The following is a 14,973-nucleotide window of genomic DNA, read 5'->3' as shown; positions in this document are numbered from 1 at the left end:
GGGCAAAGCACTGGGAAATGTGCTGTAGGAAGCAGTGCTACATAGGGAAAGGCCAGGATAATTAAGGCTGTGATTAAGCAACACAGCAAACTCATGTTGAAATCAAGGCAAGTTCAGCACATGCTGAGAGGTAAGAGTTTTTCTGAACTGGGATGGATTTAAGCGTGTGATTAGGTGTGGTGCTGAAGTGGGGCCTAAATGAGTCGGCGCCCGATCCAGCAAATCACCTAAGCATGTGCTTAACTTTCAGCGTGTGCTTAAACCCTGGGGCTCAAGCAGAGGTTTCAGTGCTTTGCTGAATGGAGGCCTTAATGTCGTTTCTCTGATTCTATGCTCAGACGAAGGCAGCTCTATGTGCAGAACCATGTGTTATTCAATATTGATTATTATTTGCAATCCTAGTAACAAAAGCTTCCAAACATCCACTCAAATTTGCTTGCAGGAGGTTTTGTTGCTCTCTTCTCCACTCCCCTCCCTTCCCCTTCTCCTGGCCCCCACTGCACTTGATCATCAGGTGTTGTGGATTTGAACACAGTTCCAGCCAGGAGCTTAATGTGAACTTCCTGTAGTCCAGGGGAAAAGGTGTAAGCTGAAGCCACAGAACTAACAGCGCCCCCTTTCATAGGTGAGCATTTGCGGCTTTGGGATTGCTCTTTGGGTGTACGATACAGTAACTGTCTTGTGTGTGTGTTTCCCAGAAAGTTATTGAAGATCCACTGCCTGGAAAGTGGAGTCTGGGAGGAAGGCAGCTGCGTCCCAGTGCTGTGTGAGCCGCCCCCTCCTGTGTTTGAGGGGATGTACAACTGCACCCATGGCTTTGAGCTGGACACCCAATGCGTGCTCAGCTGCAACCCACAGAGTAAAAGGGTAAGAATGACTTCTTTAAGGGGGAATGCCAGAGCACAGCAAGCCAGCTGGAGGACACCCCGGCAACCTTGTTTGGATATGGCTTTGAGCTGGCCTGAAAGCAGTGTGGCTGGCTAACGAGATGCGTTGCAAAGGCTATTCCATGCCCTAGTTCTGAATTTACTTGCTGAACTACAAATCCATGGTGTACTTCGTGCAATCAGCATCTAGGGTGGGATTTCCTTGGGAGCCTGCCAGAGACATTTGCACTGGAGTCTTGCAGGTGGCTAGAGGAATTTTTCTCTCTGTCAGTTCAGTAGAAATTAGGACCTCAGTCATGTGAACACTTAACCATGTGCAACTCATGTGTGCTAAAGTTAAGTATGTGTGTTTAGTGAGCAACTGGGGCCAAAGTAAAGGAGAACCTGAAACAGGCCCTGATTCAGCCAAGTACTGACGTTTGAAGGGGACTTAAGCATGTGCTTAAAGTTAAGCACGTGCTTGAGGGCTTTGCTGAAATGAAGTTTGGATTTCTGTGCTTGGCTTGAATGGACATCAAGACAATTCCTGGGAATTAGAGCAGAACCTGGCCTAGATTCCCTGGCCTACCTGGGACAGATGCTGGTGCCTGCATCAGAAACCAGCATCTACCACAATGCTCTGCTACTGACCCAATCCATCTCCTGTAAAAGGGGGACATGAACCAATATACAAACCCATAGCAAAGCTGAAAATGAGCAATATTTCATGCCTTATCTGGCTGTTTAGCACAATGGCTATAGGATCCACATCTCAGTCATCTTGCTACACTGCTTTTTTTTGTTAAAGTGTTGTGCGCATGCATGCGCACACAAACCATAGGGGCCAGATGGGTTAAGAACGCTAAAATGAAGCACCTTGGCTCCTGGTGTAGGAGGGTTTGTATCCTAATTTTGTTCCATTCCAAACTGTGCCCCATGCATTACCCAGCACTAAGCAACAAGACTTGCAAGCTGCTTGAATTATTCAGTATAATATAATTCAACAAGCTCAACTTCAACCCAATAGGTATTTAAGAAATGTAGGCCTCTCTTCCGTTCACAAAATATCTGCAAAGCCATCATCATTTATTTTAAAGGTTGGTTTGTCATTTACAGTTCAACAAATAGTTTTGCAAAGTATTTTTCGCCTATATTTATATGCGCACTGGTCATGGTGAGCATTTCCTAGCTGTTATTGGTGCCCAAAGACTGTCTCCCTAACTCATGTGTCACTGGTCTGTCCCTTAATTGGGTGACCTAGACATTGGTCTACACTTCAGAGCACCGTATAGAACTTTCTGTGCGCTGTAGCAGGATCCACACGGTGAGTCAGTGTGCGGCAAGCTAGTGTGCTGTAGCTCCACACTCTGGCTTGCCACGTGCTAACTCGCTGTGTAGACAAGCCCTCAAGAGGAGCCAATGTTGTCTGCGGACATTCAGAATTGTTTGTTGACTCTGGTGTCCAACTGATGGAGAGCCTTTCAGAATGGGTGTGAGTGCATTTCCATTGCAGAGCCCCAGGAATGTTTCTTTGCACTGGTATTTGCAATGCTCTCTGCCCATGTTCTTGCAAATGAAAATTTACTCACTCGAATGCTCATGAAGGAGCAGAAGTACTGAGCTGCTTATTGACATTTGATTTGTCGGCCAGGTAACCTGCTATCACCTGATCCCTGGCCTCAAAGCCATCCCTGGGAGATGAATTACTAGGTTCAGGAGGCACTGAAGCCAGCTTCCCTTGGAGGGCCAGCCAACTCTGTGACAGCAGGATGCAGATGTTGCATTGGCAGCTACTCTGCAGATTCTGTTTATTTGGGTTTTGCAGTTAACCTGTAAGCACCTGGCCTGGGATTCCTTTCTCTCCCACTCAGTTATAGGAAATCTCAAGTCTGTTGTCAATGTCTTTGTGTTGCAATGGTTTTCATGGGCTCTCATAGACTTTAAGACCTGAAGGGACCATCGTGATCCTCTAGTCTGACCTCCTGCACATCACAGGTCACAGAACCTCGCCCACCCACTCCTGCAATAGGCCTATAACCTCTGGCTGAGTTACTGTGAGGACCAATAAAACCCAACACCTGGGAGTCAGCTAGCTAATGGGTCACAAGTGGAGCTAAGCTCACTCTCCCAAAAGGGCCAGCCCACCCAGCAACAGTCACACACTCTTGTAATACTCATGGAAGAAAATAATTTGTACTGTCAACAAGTCTGCTTGTTTTTAAATGAAAGGTTAGTAACCTTTCATTTCAAAGGTTAGAAGCAGTTGAAAAGTCCCTTTTAAGCATGTCCTGGGAGCATTACTAATGTTTTAGCAGAGCTTAGCAGAACCTGGTTGGTTTGTGACATACTCTCTGGCAAGGGGCTTGCTCAAGGAGAGGAGCTGCTCACTGATCAGCTGCAGAAGGACTGTTGCAAGTGTCTCATTGAAATACATGTGGCGAATTTCCTGTGATGGGATCAGATTGCAATGTGGAACAGTTTGCTTTATAAGCATTCGGTACTGACCATCATAGATTGGATTCCCCATTTATAAAAGACTGCATCCTGCTCTCCCTGTAGTCGATGGAGAACTTTGCCTTTGATTTCAGTGGGAGAAGGGTCATCCTAAACTTCATTTTGTGAAATTGATGTTAGTGGAGAAAAGGATAATATGATTTAAATGGGCTCCAGTGGGAGGCATGTTATACTGCTGGTATAACTAGGTGTGGCTAGGGCAAGGGGAATAGATGCAAAAACCATTGCAGAGCCTCTTGTACTGGTTGTACAGTGCAGTAATGTGGATTCCCCTCTCTGCTTTTCTAGGTTCCTATCCTTTGCACTAAAGAAGGCTTATGGACAGAGGAGTTTAAATTGTGTGAGAACCTGCAAGGCAATTGTCCTCCGCCTCCAGAACTGAATTTAGTGGAGTACAAGTGTGAACAAGGCTATGGCATTGGTACGGGCAAAAAAGGATGTTGATTTCTGATCCAAACCCGCTTCTCTTGGAGCAGGCTGTATGTTGAGTCAGCCGGGTCTATTGCGGTCCCAGAGGACTGAGTGAAAGGTCACATTGACTCTTTTGCTGCTCCAGAAACATTTGAATTTATGACAAAGTTCCATTTTGTTTTTAGTCTTCTGTCTGCACATAAAGCCAGTTGGGCGGATTATGGATGTACATAACATCTGGCCATGTTAGCAGAAGAGCTTTAATCCTAATGCTGGCTTCAGGATAAGGATGTGTAGTTTCATAAGGCGAAGGAATATGTCAGCGAGGCAAACCACAGCCGTTTGCAGTATTCGTCCACCTTTTGCAGTTGTTTTTACTGTGGGTGGTTGTGGTGGTGATGGTGGTAATTCCTAGAGGGATGACCTGAGTCACCTGGCATGTGAAACTAGGCAATTTTACTCTTCATGGGTCCATGCAAACTGTTTCTTTGTCTAAATCCACTTGGGTTTATATCCCTCCCACTTTAAAGCAACACTCAATCATAGCTGCCACATTGCACTTGGCTTCATGTCTAAATGGAGTGTTAACGCAAAACCCACATAGTTTTCAGTGCAAAACCATAAATCACCCAAGTTTGATCAAAACTGGGCCCAGGCTGGTGAAAAAGGCCCATTAAGTTTAGCAAAAAACTTCTCACAAGCCTGGTATGAGTTTGGGGCATGTGATGAAACCAAGGCATTTTCCCATGACTACAGGCTCCATTAGGAACATTTTGCATCGCTGTAATTTGATTTTTTAAATTCTTTATTAAATTTAAGAAATAAAAAGATCAAGGGCTAGATCCACAAAAAAATTTAGGCACCAAACTGCAACTGTAGGCTCCTATATTCAAAAGTTAGATCCTCAGAAACCCTGCTCAGTTGCCACCTAACCCTTTAGGTACCTAAATTTCGTAGCCACCTAAGTTTCCACTAGGGAAGTGCCCTAGGTGCCTACATTTCCACCAGTGGGTATGCACACGGTCATCTATATCGTGATGGAACCAAGCTGGTGGGCACCTCAGACCAGGTGGGATTCTCAAAGTAGGCATTCCCCCTCTGCTTCACCTGTAGAGCCAATCCTGTCAATGGGCTCACAGGCAGCCTCTCAGCAAACCTGCCGGATCAAGCCCCCCACAAAACATGGCAGCAGTTGTGACCCTGCAGCCCACGTTCAAATCCTCAGCCTGCCTGATTCAGATCACGGATGCAAACCTCCCAGGCGAGTGCCCTACCCACTGGGATATAGGGTACGCTGAGGTAGGTCTCTTTGGTTGAAGCTTTTCCGCTTTGTGTGAAGTGCTTTAAATAGTCATCAGAGCGGAGACCGGAACCTGGGTCTCTCTGAAGCCTGCCTGAACTGCTGGGCTGTCGAGTCGTTCTCACTCTCTCTGGCCTGATGACTGCTGAAAGTATTTCCTACCAAGTAGAACAGCTCCCCCCAGGAGAGATGGAGGACTATGCCAGAATAGGCTGTAGCCTAGTGGTAGGGCACTCACCTGGGAAATGCAGACCTGGGGTCAAGTCCCTGCTCCACATCCGGCAGAGGGGGGGATTTGATCCCAGCTCTCCCACAGCCTGGATGAGTGCTCCAGCCACTGTGCTATAGCACATAAGGCAGCTGCCACCACCACTGTCTTTTGTGAGACTGGGCTGGCCTGGCTTAGGTGCCTGCCTGCAGGAGTAGGTTCATGGCTCTGAATCGGAAGTGGAGACAGGTGCCTGCCTCCAGCCAAGGGGGTCTTAGGCCACACCCCTCTCCTCAGCACGTGCTAGCTCTCTTACGGGGCTCCCTGCTCAGCTTGGCTTTTGAGGACCCTGTCTTAGGTACCAAACTCTCCCCTTGCATTGCATAGGGAACCTGGGCACCTAACTCGGGGCAGTAAATTCCACCAGGTGGCAGGTGGCCTAAACGTTAGGCACTGTAAGGCTGAGCCTAAGTCTGTGGATCCAGCCCCAACAGCACAAACACACTGAGCTATTGTCTGAACTTATCAAAACGTGTTAGAGAGGCAAGACCATCTAGTGGAAGACACATTGGACTGATGCTCAGAATATCTGGGTTCTAATCCCACCTGTGCCGCTGACTTGCTGTGCGACCTTATGCAAATGACTGCACCTCTCTTTGCCTCAGTTTGTCCTCCCACCCTTCCTCTGTCTTTTCTATTTAGATTGTAAGCTCTCTGGCCCAGGGATGGCCTCCTGTGATGTGTTTGTACAATGCTCAGTACGATGGGGCCCTCACCTCAGCTGGGGCCTTTAGGAAATTATTGTCTCAATAATAATAGTTGTTGTTAGTTGATATAACAGTACAAATGAGACCCAAAGCAATCACAACAAAATAAATTGAATAACACTAATATCTTCCTGCCCCCCAAAAACAAATATTCCCTCCAGCCTTCAGAAACAACACACAGACCAGAAAAGCTGAGCCATCCCAAAGCTCCCCTGGTTTGGAATGCCCTGGTATATGGAAGAGTAAACCGCCTCTATCCATGGCATTATGTAAATGGACATTGGTCATAACATTCGTACAACAATGAAAGCTGCTGCATTAACCTTAAAGCATCAGAGTAAAGATCCCTGTGGGATTGTCCCATGTACAGTTCAGTGCCTTCAAAGGATAGTTCATCCTGTGTCTTACTCCTGGGGGAATTCTGTGCCAATTTTTTTTTAAATTCTGCACACAACATTTTAAAATTCTGCAATATTCTGTATATTTTATGTGTCAAAATAACACTATATAATCCATGCCAGTTTCAATTATACCTGTCAGCAACTATGTCTGTAACAATACAGACACCCACAAAAAAAATTTCCCCCAGGAGAAGAGAGTTAAAGAAATCCCTATGACAACCCAGTTTCTGTTTCTCCGCTCCCTCCCCACCAGACCCAGCTCGGGGGGCCAGACACCTGAACTCCTCCTCCCAGAGCCCAGCCATGGGGCACCCACGTTACCCAGACACTCTCACCCCCTTTCCCCTAAAGCCCAGCTGTGTGCCCCCCCCTCCGCATCCCAGACACCTGCACCCCATACTCCTCCAGATCCCAGGGATCCAGAGAGTAAAACAGCCTGATGCCTGGTCCTGGGCTTGTATGGAGTTTCCTGCACGCTGCCTTCTTCCTTCAGGGTGTGCAGGGAACTGCAGCTGCCAGGGGCTCTCCAGCTCCATCCTCCTCCCCCCAGCATTGGCTTCTATTTGCGAGCTAGGGAGTTGGGCTCTGGCAGGTCCAGAGGTCCCTAGTGGCAGCCAGCAGCTCTGCAGTGCCAATTCTGTTGAGGGAAAAGGAAATTCTGTGCAGAACATTAATTCTATGCAAATTCTGCATTGTGCAGTGGCACAGAATTCCCCCAGGAGTAGTATCTGTACCTTTTTACCTGTGTAGCTGCCTCCAGGCTAGTGATTTATATTAGGCTGAGATTTTTTTTCCATTCTAATTAACCTTTTAGCCTCAAGCTAATCAATCTTTTAGCCTTTAACTCTTAGGAGCCAGGTCTTATTGTACTGCCATAAGACAATAAGTCAGTAGTTGTGGCCAACTTGCAATCCATACTGAGATCCTCATTTAATACCCCATTGATTGTGCAGAACACAGTGCTGTTCTGTGCTCAGCTGTCCTTCCTGCAGTCCCCAGGAGCTGGAAGACATAAACTATGGACAGCTCTCTAGTTCCAGAATTTTCAAGCAAAGATCTGCACTGCAAGGTCTGATTTGTGGGAATGTTTTTCAGAAAGTCCAAATTATCTATCGATTGGTTACATAGTCAGTTGCATAACCAATCGATTTTATTCCCTTAGGGCCAAATCCCAGTTCCACTGAAGTCAATGGGAATTTTGCCTCTAACATTATGAGGGCCATGGTTTGGCTTGTTGAAGATAATGTAGGAATCACAGTAGGATCATCGCTAAATATACAGGACATTCCTATTTTTATGGGTCTGTCCCATGTCCTGCCAGCTGAGCTTGCAGGACAATATAGAGTCACCAGTGCACAAAAGTCACTTCACCACTTTCTAGAGGCTTCCTTCTGCATAACATTGGACTTTGTTTCCTCTGACTTTTCAGTTCAGTGCTGGGGTGGGCAGCATAGCTGTGTGAACCCCAAGATTCTCCCATGATTGGTTGGGATTTTGGAAGGGAATTCTAGCCCAATCCCCAGAACTGGCAAATAGAAGGTCTCTCCTGGGTCTGCCTCTATCACACTCTAGTGCCTAGTTCTTTGCACTGGTGAAACCCCATTCCCCTTAGAACATAAATCCCTTATTACCAAAGAAAGCTCTACAGAGTGTGCAGCCCATAAATGTAATGATCTGTTGATGAGTCTCCAATCCTGTGTCTCCTCTACCCCAGGGGCAGTGTGCATACCATCCTGTATAATCCCCCCCAGCGACGCAGTGATGCTCCCCGAAAACATTACTGCTGACACTATGGACCACCGTCTGGAACCTACCAGAGTCCAGGTAAAGAGTATGTGTGTGCGGGGGGTGTCTCTCTGATTAAGGTACACTAAGGCAAAATGGTTCCTGAGATGTGAAGTTATCATTTTGATTCCATTGTAGCTGGCTCCCGGAGCAGCTTTCAGCAAATTCTGGGGATTAAAAGTGAGATGGTTCCTCCCACCCTCCACCTCCCGGTGGCGTTAGAGTAAAGAGTGGCAGGCCTGTGGGAAGAAGGAAGAGAGAGATTGGGAGAAGGAGGGAGTTTGGGAGAGACACAGACCTTCTAGAGAGGAGAGTGTTCAGCAGGGAGACACACCAGACTTTATTCAGAGAATGGTGAGCAAGTTGGAGAAGCCGCTCCTGCTACCAGATGTGAATGTGGAGCAAGCAGCCATCTCTGCCTAAAGAGCAGAGGGAAAGGGATTCTACCTTAAAACACCCAGGCAATCAGACATGATCACGGAGCTGGATTTAAAGGTGCTGGACTTCTGCACACCAACCCTTCCCTTCCCTGGGAGCTGTCAGGCCTCAACACCCCCTGACAATCAAGCCACTTATTTCATAGAATCATAGATTCTATTTACATGGCTGAATATGGAATTAGGTGCTTTCTCTTAGACATCTGTTATGGAATGGCCATAATGTATTAAAGGCAGGGCTGGTAGTGCTGCCTATTGTTAACTTCCCGTAACACATCCCATTATAAAACCTAGTTTTCAGTTGTTTATAACTTTGCCAACCTTTAACCATTAAGGGTGAAATTTTTCAGGCTGGGTGTTGAATTGTTTTGGAACGTTTCAGCGCAAATGGCTCAGCCATTTCCGAAAATCAGATTAGGGAAAAATACATTGTTTTGCACATGTTAAAAAAATTATTCCTGGAGGAGCTCTAGCATCCCGATGCTTTGGAGCAGACATTTGATGTTTGGCAGGGGGTGGCCTTTGTGTCAGAGCTTGGCCTTGCGCCATCTGCGTGAAAATCCACCCAAATTTGTCCAAGTTATAAGCCCTTGAAAAGACTCCGTTCATGCATGCTCTGTAGAGACTTGTTAGACGTTGGCAGCTAAATTCTCCACAGATTCTGTCTGCACTGGGCATGCTTCAGCCCAGGGATGCAGGGGCTGAGCAGGACTTTTCCTGGAATTGCTGTTCCCTGCTGCTTCTAGCTAGAGTGAGGCCAGGCACCAGAACTATGACCACAGAGCCTGTTTCTCCTACGCTCTCAATGACCCTCTGCCTGGCACCCAGGCAGCCTGGAGGAGGAGGAAACCGCCTGACTGAAATGCAAGGGGAGGACAAGAGCTGGGATCTGAGAAGGGAGTGGTGCGCTAGAAGGAGTAGATTGGAATAAGGAGCATGGGAGAATGTGTTACCTGGGGTTTTCAGAACCCCCAACAGGGGCAACTTAACTGTTTTACTTTAGGCGGTGTAAGGAATAAATCAACAGGAACTTAGCAATTCTGTCTGATCAAGGAGTAATACAAGTAAGCGTGCTCTATCTAAAACTGGAGTTTGTTAGATTTAAGCACACACAAACATAAGCAATAGGTCTAGAACATTCCAGATATTTACCTAACATCTGGAACGGTATTGGGTAATTAACAGCAGGTTCACAGTGGCCAATTGCTCACCCACCGGAGAGAAAGGGTGTCAGGAAAAACATTTCTCAAGGTGGCTTCAGAGGACTGCTCCAATGTATACTTTATTAGATAATTTTTATAAAACACATAGGTTATAATGATCCCTACTATATTATTATTTTTTTAAATTTTTAATAAACTGTTAATATTAGAGGCAACTAGACTTATGTTTTTTTCATTATTAATGTTTTTAGACTTAGTTGTTTGTTTGTCTTTTACTTTGATTAGCAGAAACTGCCAGCTAGATATGACCTTGCTTTTGAAAGCCTGTTTTTTAAATTAACCCTTAATTATGTGGTGTTCTATTTTATTAATTTAGGGGTGGCTGAATGCACATACTTATGGTGCAATTAACTTGATTACATTTTGGGGTATACACACCCTTTAAATCCAGGGCAACTGGGGTACATACGGGAGTGTGGGAGTGTGAGACAGAGGGGTGCAGAGTAAGACTGAGATCAGATGAGGACCTGGGACTGGCTGGGCGGGGAGCTGGTGAGGTGACTGGGACTGACTAGGGCGAAGACCTGCTGGGGTGGAGGAGGAGAGACAGGACTGGTACAGAGACAGGCTAGAGGGTACATTGACAGAAGGGGTCAGTCTTGAGGGGAACAGGGCAGGCCCACTCTAGAACCTGGACTGGAACCCAAGAATCCAGAGCCTCATCATTCCCCTGCTCTCGTCAAATAGCTGTGAAACCCGCTGCCAAAGTGTGTCCCTCCAGAGTTTAGTGCCTGGTTCACAAAGAGGACAGTAACCTACTACTGCTATCAGTCTAGTCTTTCTCTTCCCCTTGGTGCCTCATCCCAGTATCTCCTGATGTGCAAACTGGAAGAACAGAAATTCCATCAAGTGCAATCACATTGACACCACATGGGTCATCAGCAGGAACCTTTAGATCTGCCACAAAGACCTCTGCCACTTGATCTACAATATTGAGTACCAGGAGAAAAGCCCATGAGGAAGTTAATAATTCTGTCTTCAGAGCAGTGTTTGAGTAGTGTGCAGTAAATAAGGCCTGGGGCAACCCATTGAACAAAGAGGAGAAAACCAAATATTGGCTAGCTGCTCCTTCAGTGAGTGCTGTCCATCCTGCGCACTGAGTGAAGGAATGTCATTGAATATTTTGTCATACAACATATGCACAAGGGGGCCCAATCAGGATAGCACAGGCAACCTTAATTCAGGCATTTCCTAACTAGCGAGTGCTTGAGCCTGCAACTTTAGTAATGTTCTTGTAACAGTTTCTGTGTGTAATATAATATGCAGTACAAAGACACAGACGAGAAAGTGTCCATCTACTGCTTTGGACTCTCGGGGGATGGAAAGTGCTGCAGAAATCCAGGAGGAGATTTAGGAGCATGAATCCCACTGATTCTTCAGTAGAACTTGAGCTTCTAAATCCCTTAGGTGCTTTTGGAAAGTCTCCCCCAATGGGCCACTGTCTTTAGCAAATACACAAAACAACACAGATACAGGAGCTGCAGCCACACACAAAGCCAAAGCAACATTTGTGTCTGGCAGACTTACTAGCAGCTCAGGCTACACTTACTAGCAGCCAGGCGTCTCAGGGCGCTCTCACCTGTTGACAGCTCCAGGGACTCATGGCAGATTGTTTCCAATGCCTGATGGTGGTGAAGTGTGGAGCCTTCACCTCCCCCGACTGCCCTCTCTCCTTCCCTCCCCTCATGTGCTTTCCAGCAGAAAGGCTCAAATACTTGGGATTATAGCATCCAAAAGCAGCTCCGCCAGGGGTAATATTTCTTAAAATAAAAATGAAACGCGTCAGAGGGGGTGGAAGAGAAGCAAGTAATATTATTGGGAGCCAACGTTCTCTTCCAGCCACCTTTCTCTCCTCCTGGGAGCCTGTAGGAGGCTCAGGGTTACCAGAACTTCATGCCTGTGGATACTCCTGTGCGCCAGTTTGAATCAGACTAGCTGCAAATCACCGGCCTGGGAAGGGCCCAGTCAGGGGCTGGGGGAGGGCTGTGGCATGTGGGATCGTTAGCTGGGTCTTGGAAGGAGGCCTCGGGTATGAAGGATCATATCGCTCAGCTCTGCAGGACGCCGGCTTTTGGCTTTCCTTCCGCCAGCACCATCGCCTCTCGTGAATGGGGGGTGGAGGAGAGCAGGGGAAGGGGTTATTTTAAGAAAATGTTTTCCCTTTGCCAGGACCTGTCACTGAAACATGTTCTTTTATTCACTCCCTTCGCCTCTGCTCCTTCCTCCCTCCCTGCTGATAGATAGACATTTCTTTCTTCCCTCGGAGCATGCTTTCCTCTCACAGCGCTGGCCGTTGGTCAGGGATCTCTGCAGCAAGAGCTGCCATTCCAGCAGAGAAGAAAAGGGTGGGGGTCCACAATGGGCCTACTTGCTTAGAGTGACATAAGGTCACGCTCCAGTTCTGACTCTGCCACTGACTGGCTTCATGCCTTGGGCAGGTCACTCCATCTCTCTGCCCTAATATCCTCTAGACCATGCGGGGAGGGGTGATATTGCCTTCATCTGTGGCGCTGTGGGGAGGATCAGTTACTTAATGTCTGCATGCGGCTGAAGCATTCTGCATGGCTGTTAGGTAAACGGAACTGAACGGGCTCGGCTCCCTCAGCCAGCACTCTGTGCCGCTGTCTTGGCTGGAATTCGGAGACCCTGAGTGAAGAGTGATGGCCTAGGGATAGACTCTCCCTTATGACTGAAGAGGTTGGAATTGAGGAGGGGGCTCAGTGAGAACAAAGTCGGGCGATGGGTGAGAGACTGAGAAAAACTATGGAGGTTGGGGGCGGGGGGTTGGGTTAAACAGAGGGGCTGCTCTTTTAGCCCCTGAGAAAGCTGAGAACGGCAGGGGTGATTGGAAGGCCCTCGCTGTAGGGGTAAGCGCTGCGGGACAGAGCTGAGAGCACGCTCAGTGCAATGATTATTTACGTGCCCTTGGGCTGCCATCAGCTATTCAAAGATATGTTTATGTCAAGCAGAGGGAAACCCAGCCAATAGGACTGCCCAGCTAGGTGGAACATCCTCACACACAGGTGGGCTGATAGCTCAGTTAAGCCATGGGCCTCTCGATTGCCCAGCCAGACATTTCAATTCACAGCCATGGGATTGCTCAGCTTCTGCCTCTCTCTTCCTACTTGAGGATCCCCTGTTTATACATCCCAGGATTGCAGTAGCTCTGCCGGCAACGGAGTCATACTGGAAGCTCATGTTTAGCTGATTATCCACTAGTGCTGAGGCCAGACCTTATCTGTGACCATCTAACTGGTGAACCAGTTGAGCATCTCTAGAGGGGCTGACCCAAGTGTGACAAGCCAGTGCATTGAGCCGCCATGTCCCTGGCCTCCACCACCTCTCTGTCGCTCAGGAGAGTTTAATTCCTTTTTATTCTTTAATTGTCTTCTTCAGCGATGCCAAGTCTCAGTCTCTGCCCTCTTCAAACTCAACAGCACTCGTACTTCGTTAGGCATGGAAGGAAGGTCCCCATCTGGACCTCCTCAGCTGGCAGGAGTGTGGCTGTGACAGGATCTGAGGGGTGGTGAGAGAGTGAAATCCTTGGGTTGCGCAGCAGATGCACAGAAACCCAATGCAGAACCTGAGCAGACCACTGGTGATGCAGAGAGATGTGGTGGTATAATAATTCTAATAGGCTCCTAGGGACCTTTGCCTTTCCTGAGTCACCTGACAGCTGTTTTCTCCTTTTCCTCCATAGAACATTGTGTGCACTGGCAGGTTGCGATGGCACCCAGACCCTACAGTCATTCACTGCATCCAGTCATGTGAGGTAAGGCCCCTGGCATGAACAGCACTTCGGGCTGGGATTTCAGACTCAGTCCATCATAGGGGTGGGGCTAGTTTGCCTTGGCAAGAGTTTGAATGGTCTACGACAGGGCATTCTGGCTTAGCAAAGAGGCCAGGGTGAGTGTTCTTCATAAGCAAAGGAAAAGCCTGTGCACCAGTTGAGTAATGTGGCAATGACAAGTTTGGATTTTCAAAGCACCTTCTCCTGCTAGGATGTCTTCCCTGGTGGGCAAAGCCCAAAAGGTTGGAATAAGTGCCCAACCTGACTGATCTGAAATCTCCAGATGATGGGAGTTTAGAAGTTTGGTCTTGAAATCTTGTGAACACAGGCTTTCTCGTGTGATTTCTGTCACTCTGGACCCAGGCTAGCAACAGGAAGTGTGAAATGAACAACAGTTAGAGATGAGGTCCACACCACAGTTAGGAGGCAGATCAGAACTTTCCCAAAGCTTGGGGGCGTAGGGATGAATTTATTCACACTTCTTTGATGTTCACGTTCTGGGAGAAGGCTCCTGTCAGCTCTTTTATGCTGTCCTTTATCTCCTGTATCCATAAGGAAAGCTGGACAGGAATTTAATTCTACAGGCCACAGCACAGAGCTAATGAATGAATGCAAAAGGGTGAAATAAATGAGTGATGAGAGAGTATGTGTGCCTAATGTGTTTGAGCCGCAAGTTCCAGAGAGGGGGGGGCTGAATGGCTTAATCGGTCACCAGGGGCGGCTCTAGACATTTTGCCGCCCCAAGCACGGCGGCATGCCACGGGGGGCGCTCTGCCGGTCGCCGGTCCCGCGGCTCCGGTGGACCTCCCGCAGGCGTGCCTGCGGAGGGTCCGCTGGTCCCGCGGCTCCACCGAAGCCACAGGACCAGCGGACCCTCCGCAGGCATGCCTGCAGGAGGTCCACCAGAGCCGCGGAACCAGCAGACCCTCCACAGGCATGCCGCCGAAGGCAGCCTGCCTGCCGCCCTCCCGGCGACCGGCAGAGCACCCTCCGCGGCTTGCAGCCCCAAGCACGCGCTTGGTGTGCTGGGGCCTGGAGCCACCCCTGTCGGTCACCAGTCGGTAGAGTGCTGCTGGGCACGAGAATGACACAGACCCATGAGCACAAGACATGTTGTCTCATTGGAGGCAGCTTGCATTTGGGAGCAACTTTACACCGTTTTATCATGTTGTATGGTGCTCCATGTATTTCTCTTGACTGTGTTGTGTCTCCATTTACTGTATTTATTACAGTGGGCGAGTTTTGAGGAGGAGCTTAAGGACACAGAGAGT

General features: G+C 48.1%; 1 protein-coding gene across 1 annotated transcript in view; it reads left to right on the top strand.

The window, feature by feature from the left end:
• PAPPA2 (pappalysin 2) overlaps window positions 1-14,973 on the top strand; it is a 186,200-nt gene that overhangs the window by 133,767 nt on the left and 37,460 nt on the right. The window contains exons 17-20 of the mRNA XM_045027914.1: window positions 699-867; window positions 3,669-3,801; window positions 8,182-8,291; window positions 13,613-13,684. Of these exons, the coding sequence (XP_044883849.1) occupies window positions 699-867; window positions 3,669-3,801; window positions 8,182-8,291; window positions 13,613-13,684 (484 nt within the window). The remainder of the gene's footprint in view (window positions 1-698; window positions 868-3,668; window positions 3,802-8,181; window positions 8,292-13,612; window positions 13,685-14,973) is intronic.

This window comes from Mauremys mutica, chromosome 8 (genome assembly GCF_020497125.1).
Source record: "Mauremys mutica isolate MM-2020 ecotype Southern chromosome 8, ASM2049712v1, whole genome shotgun sequence".
Classification (NCBI taxonomy): Eukaryota; Metazoa; Chordata; order Testudines; family Geoemydidae; genus Mauremys; species Mauremys mutica.
This window is presented reverse-complemented; position numbering and strand designations above follow the sequence as displayed.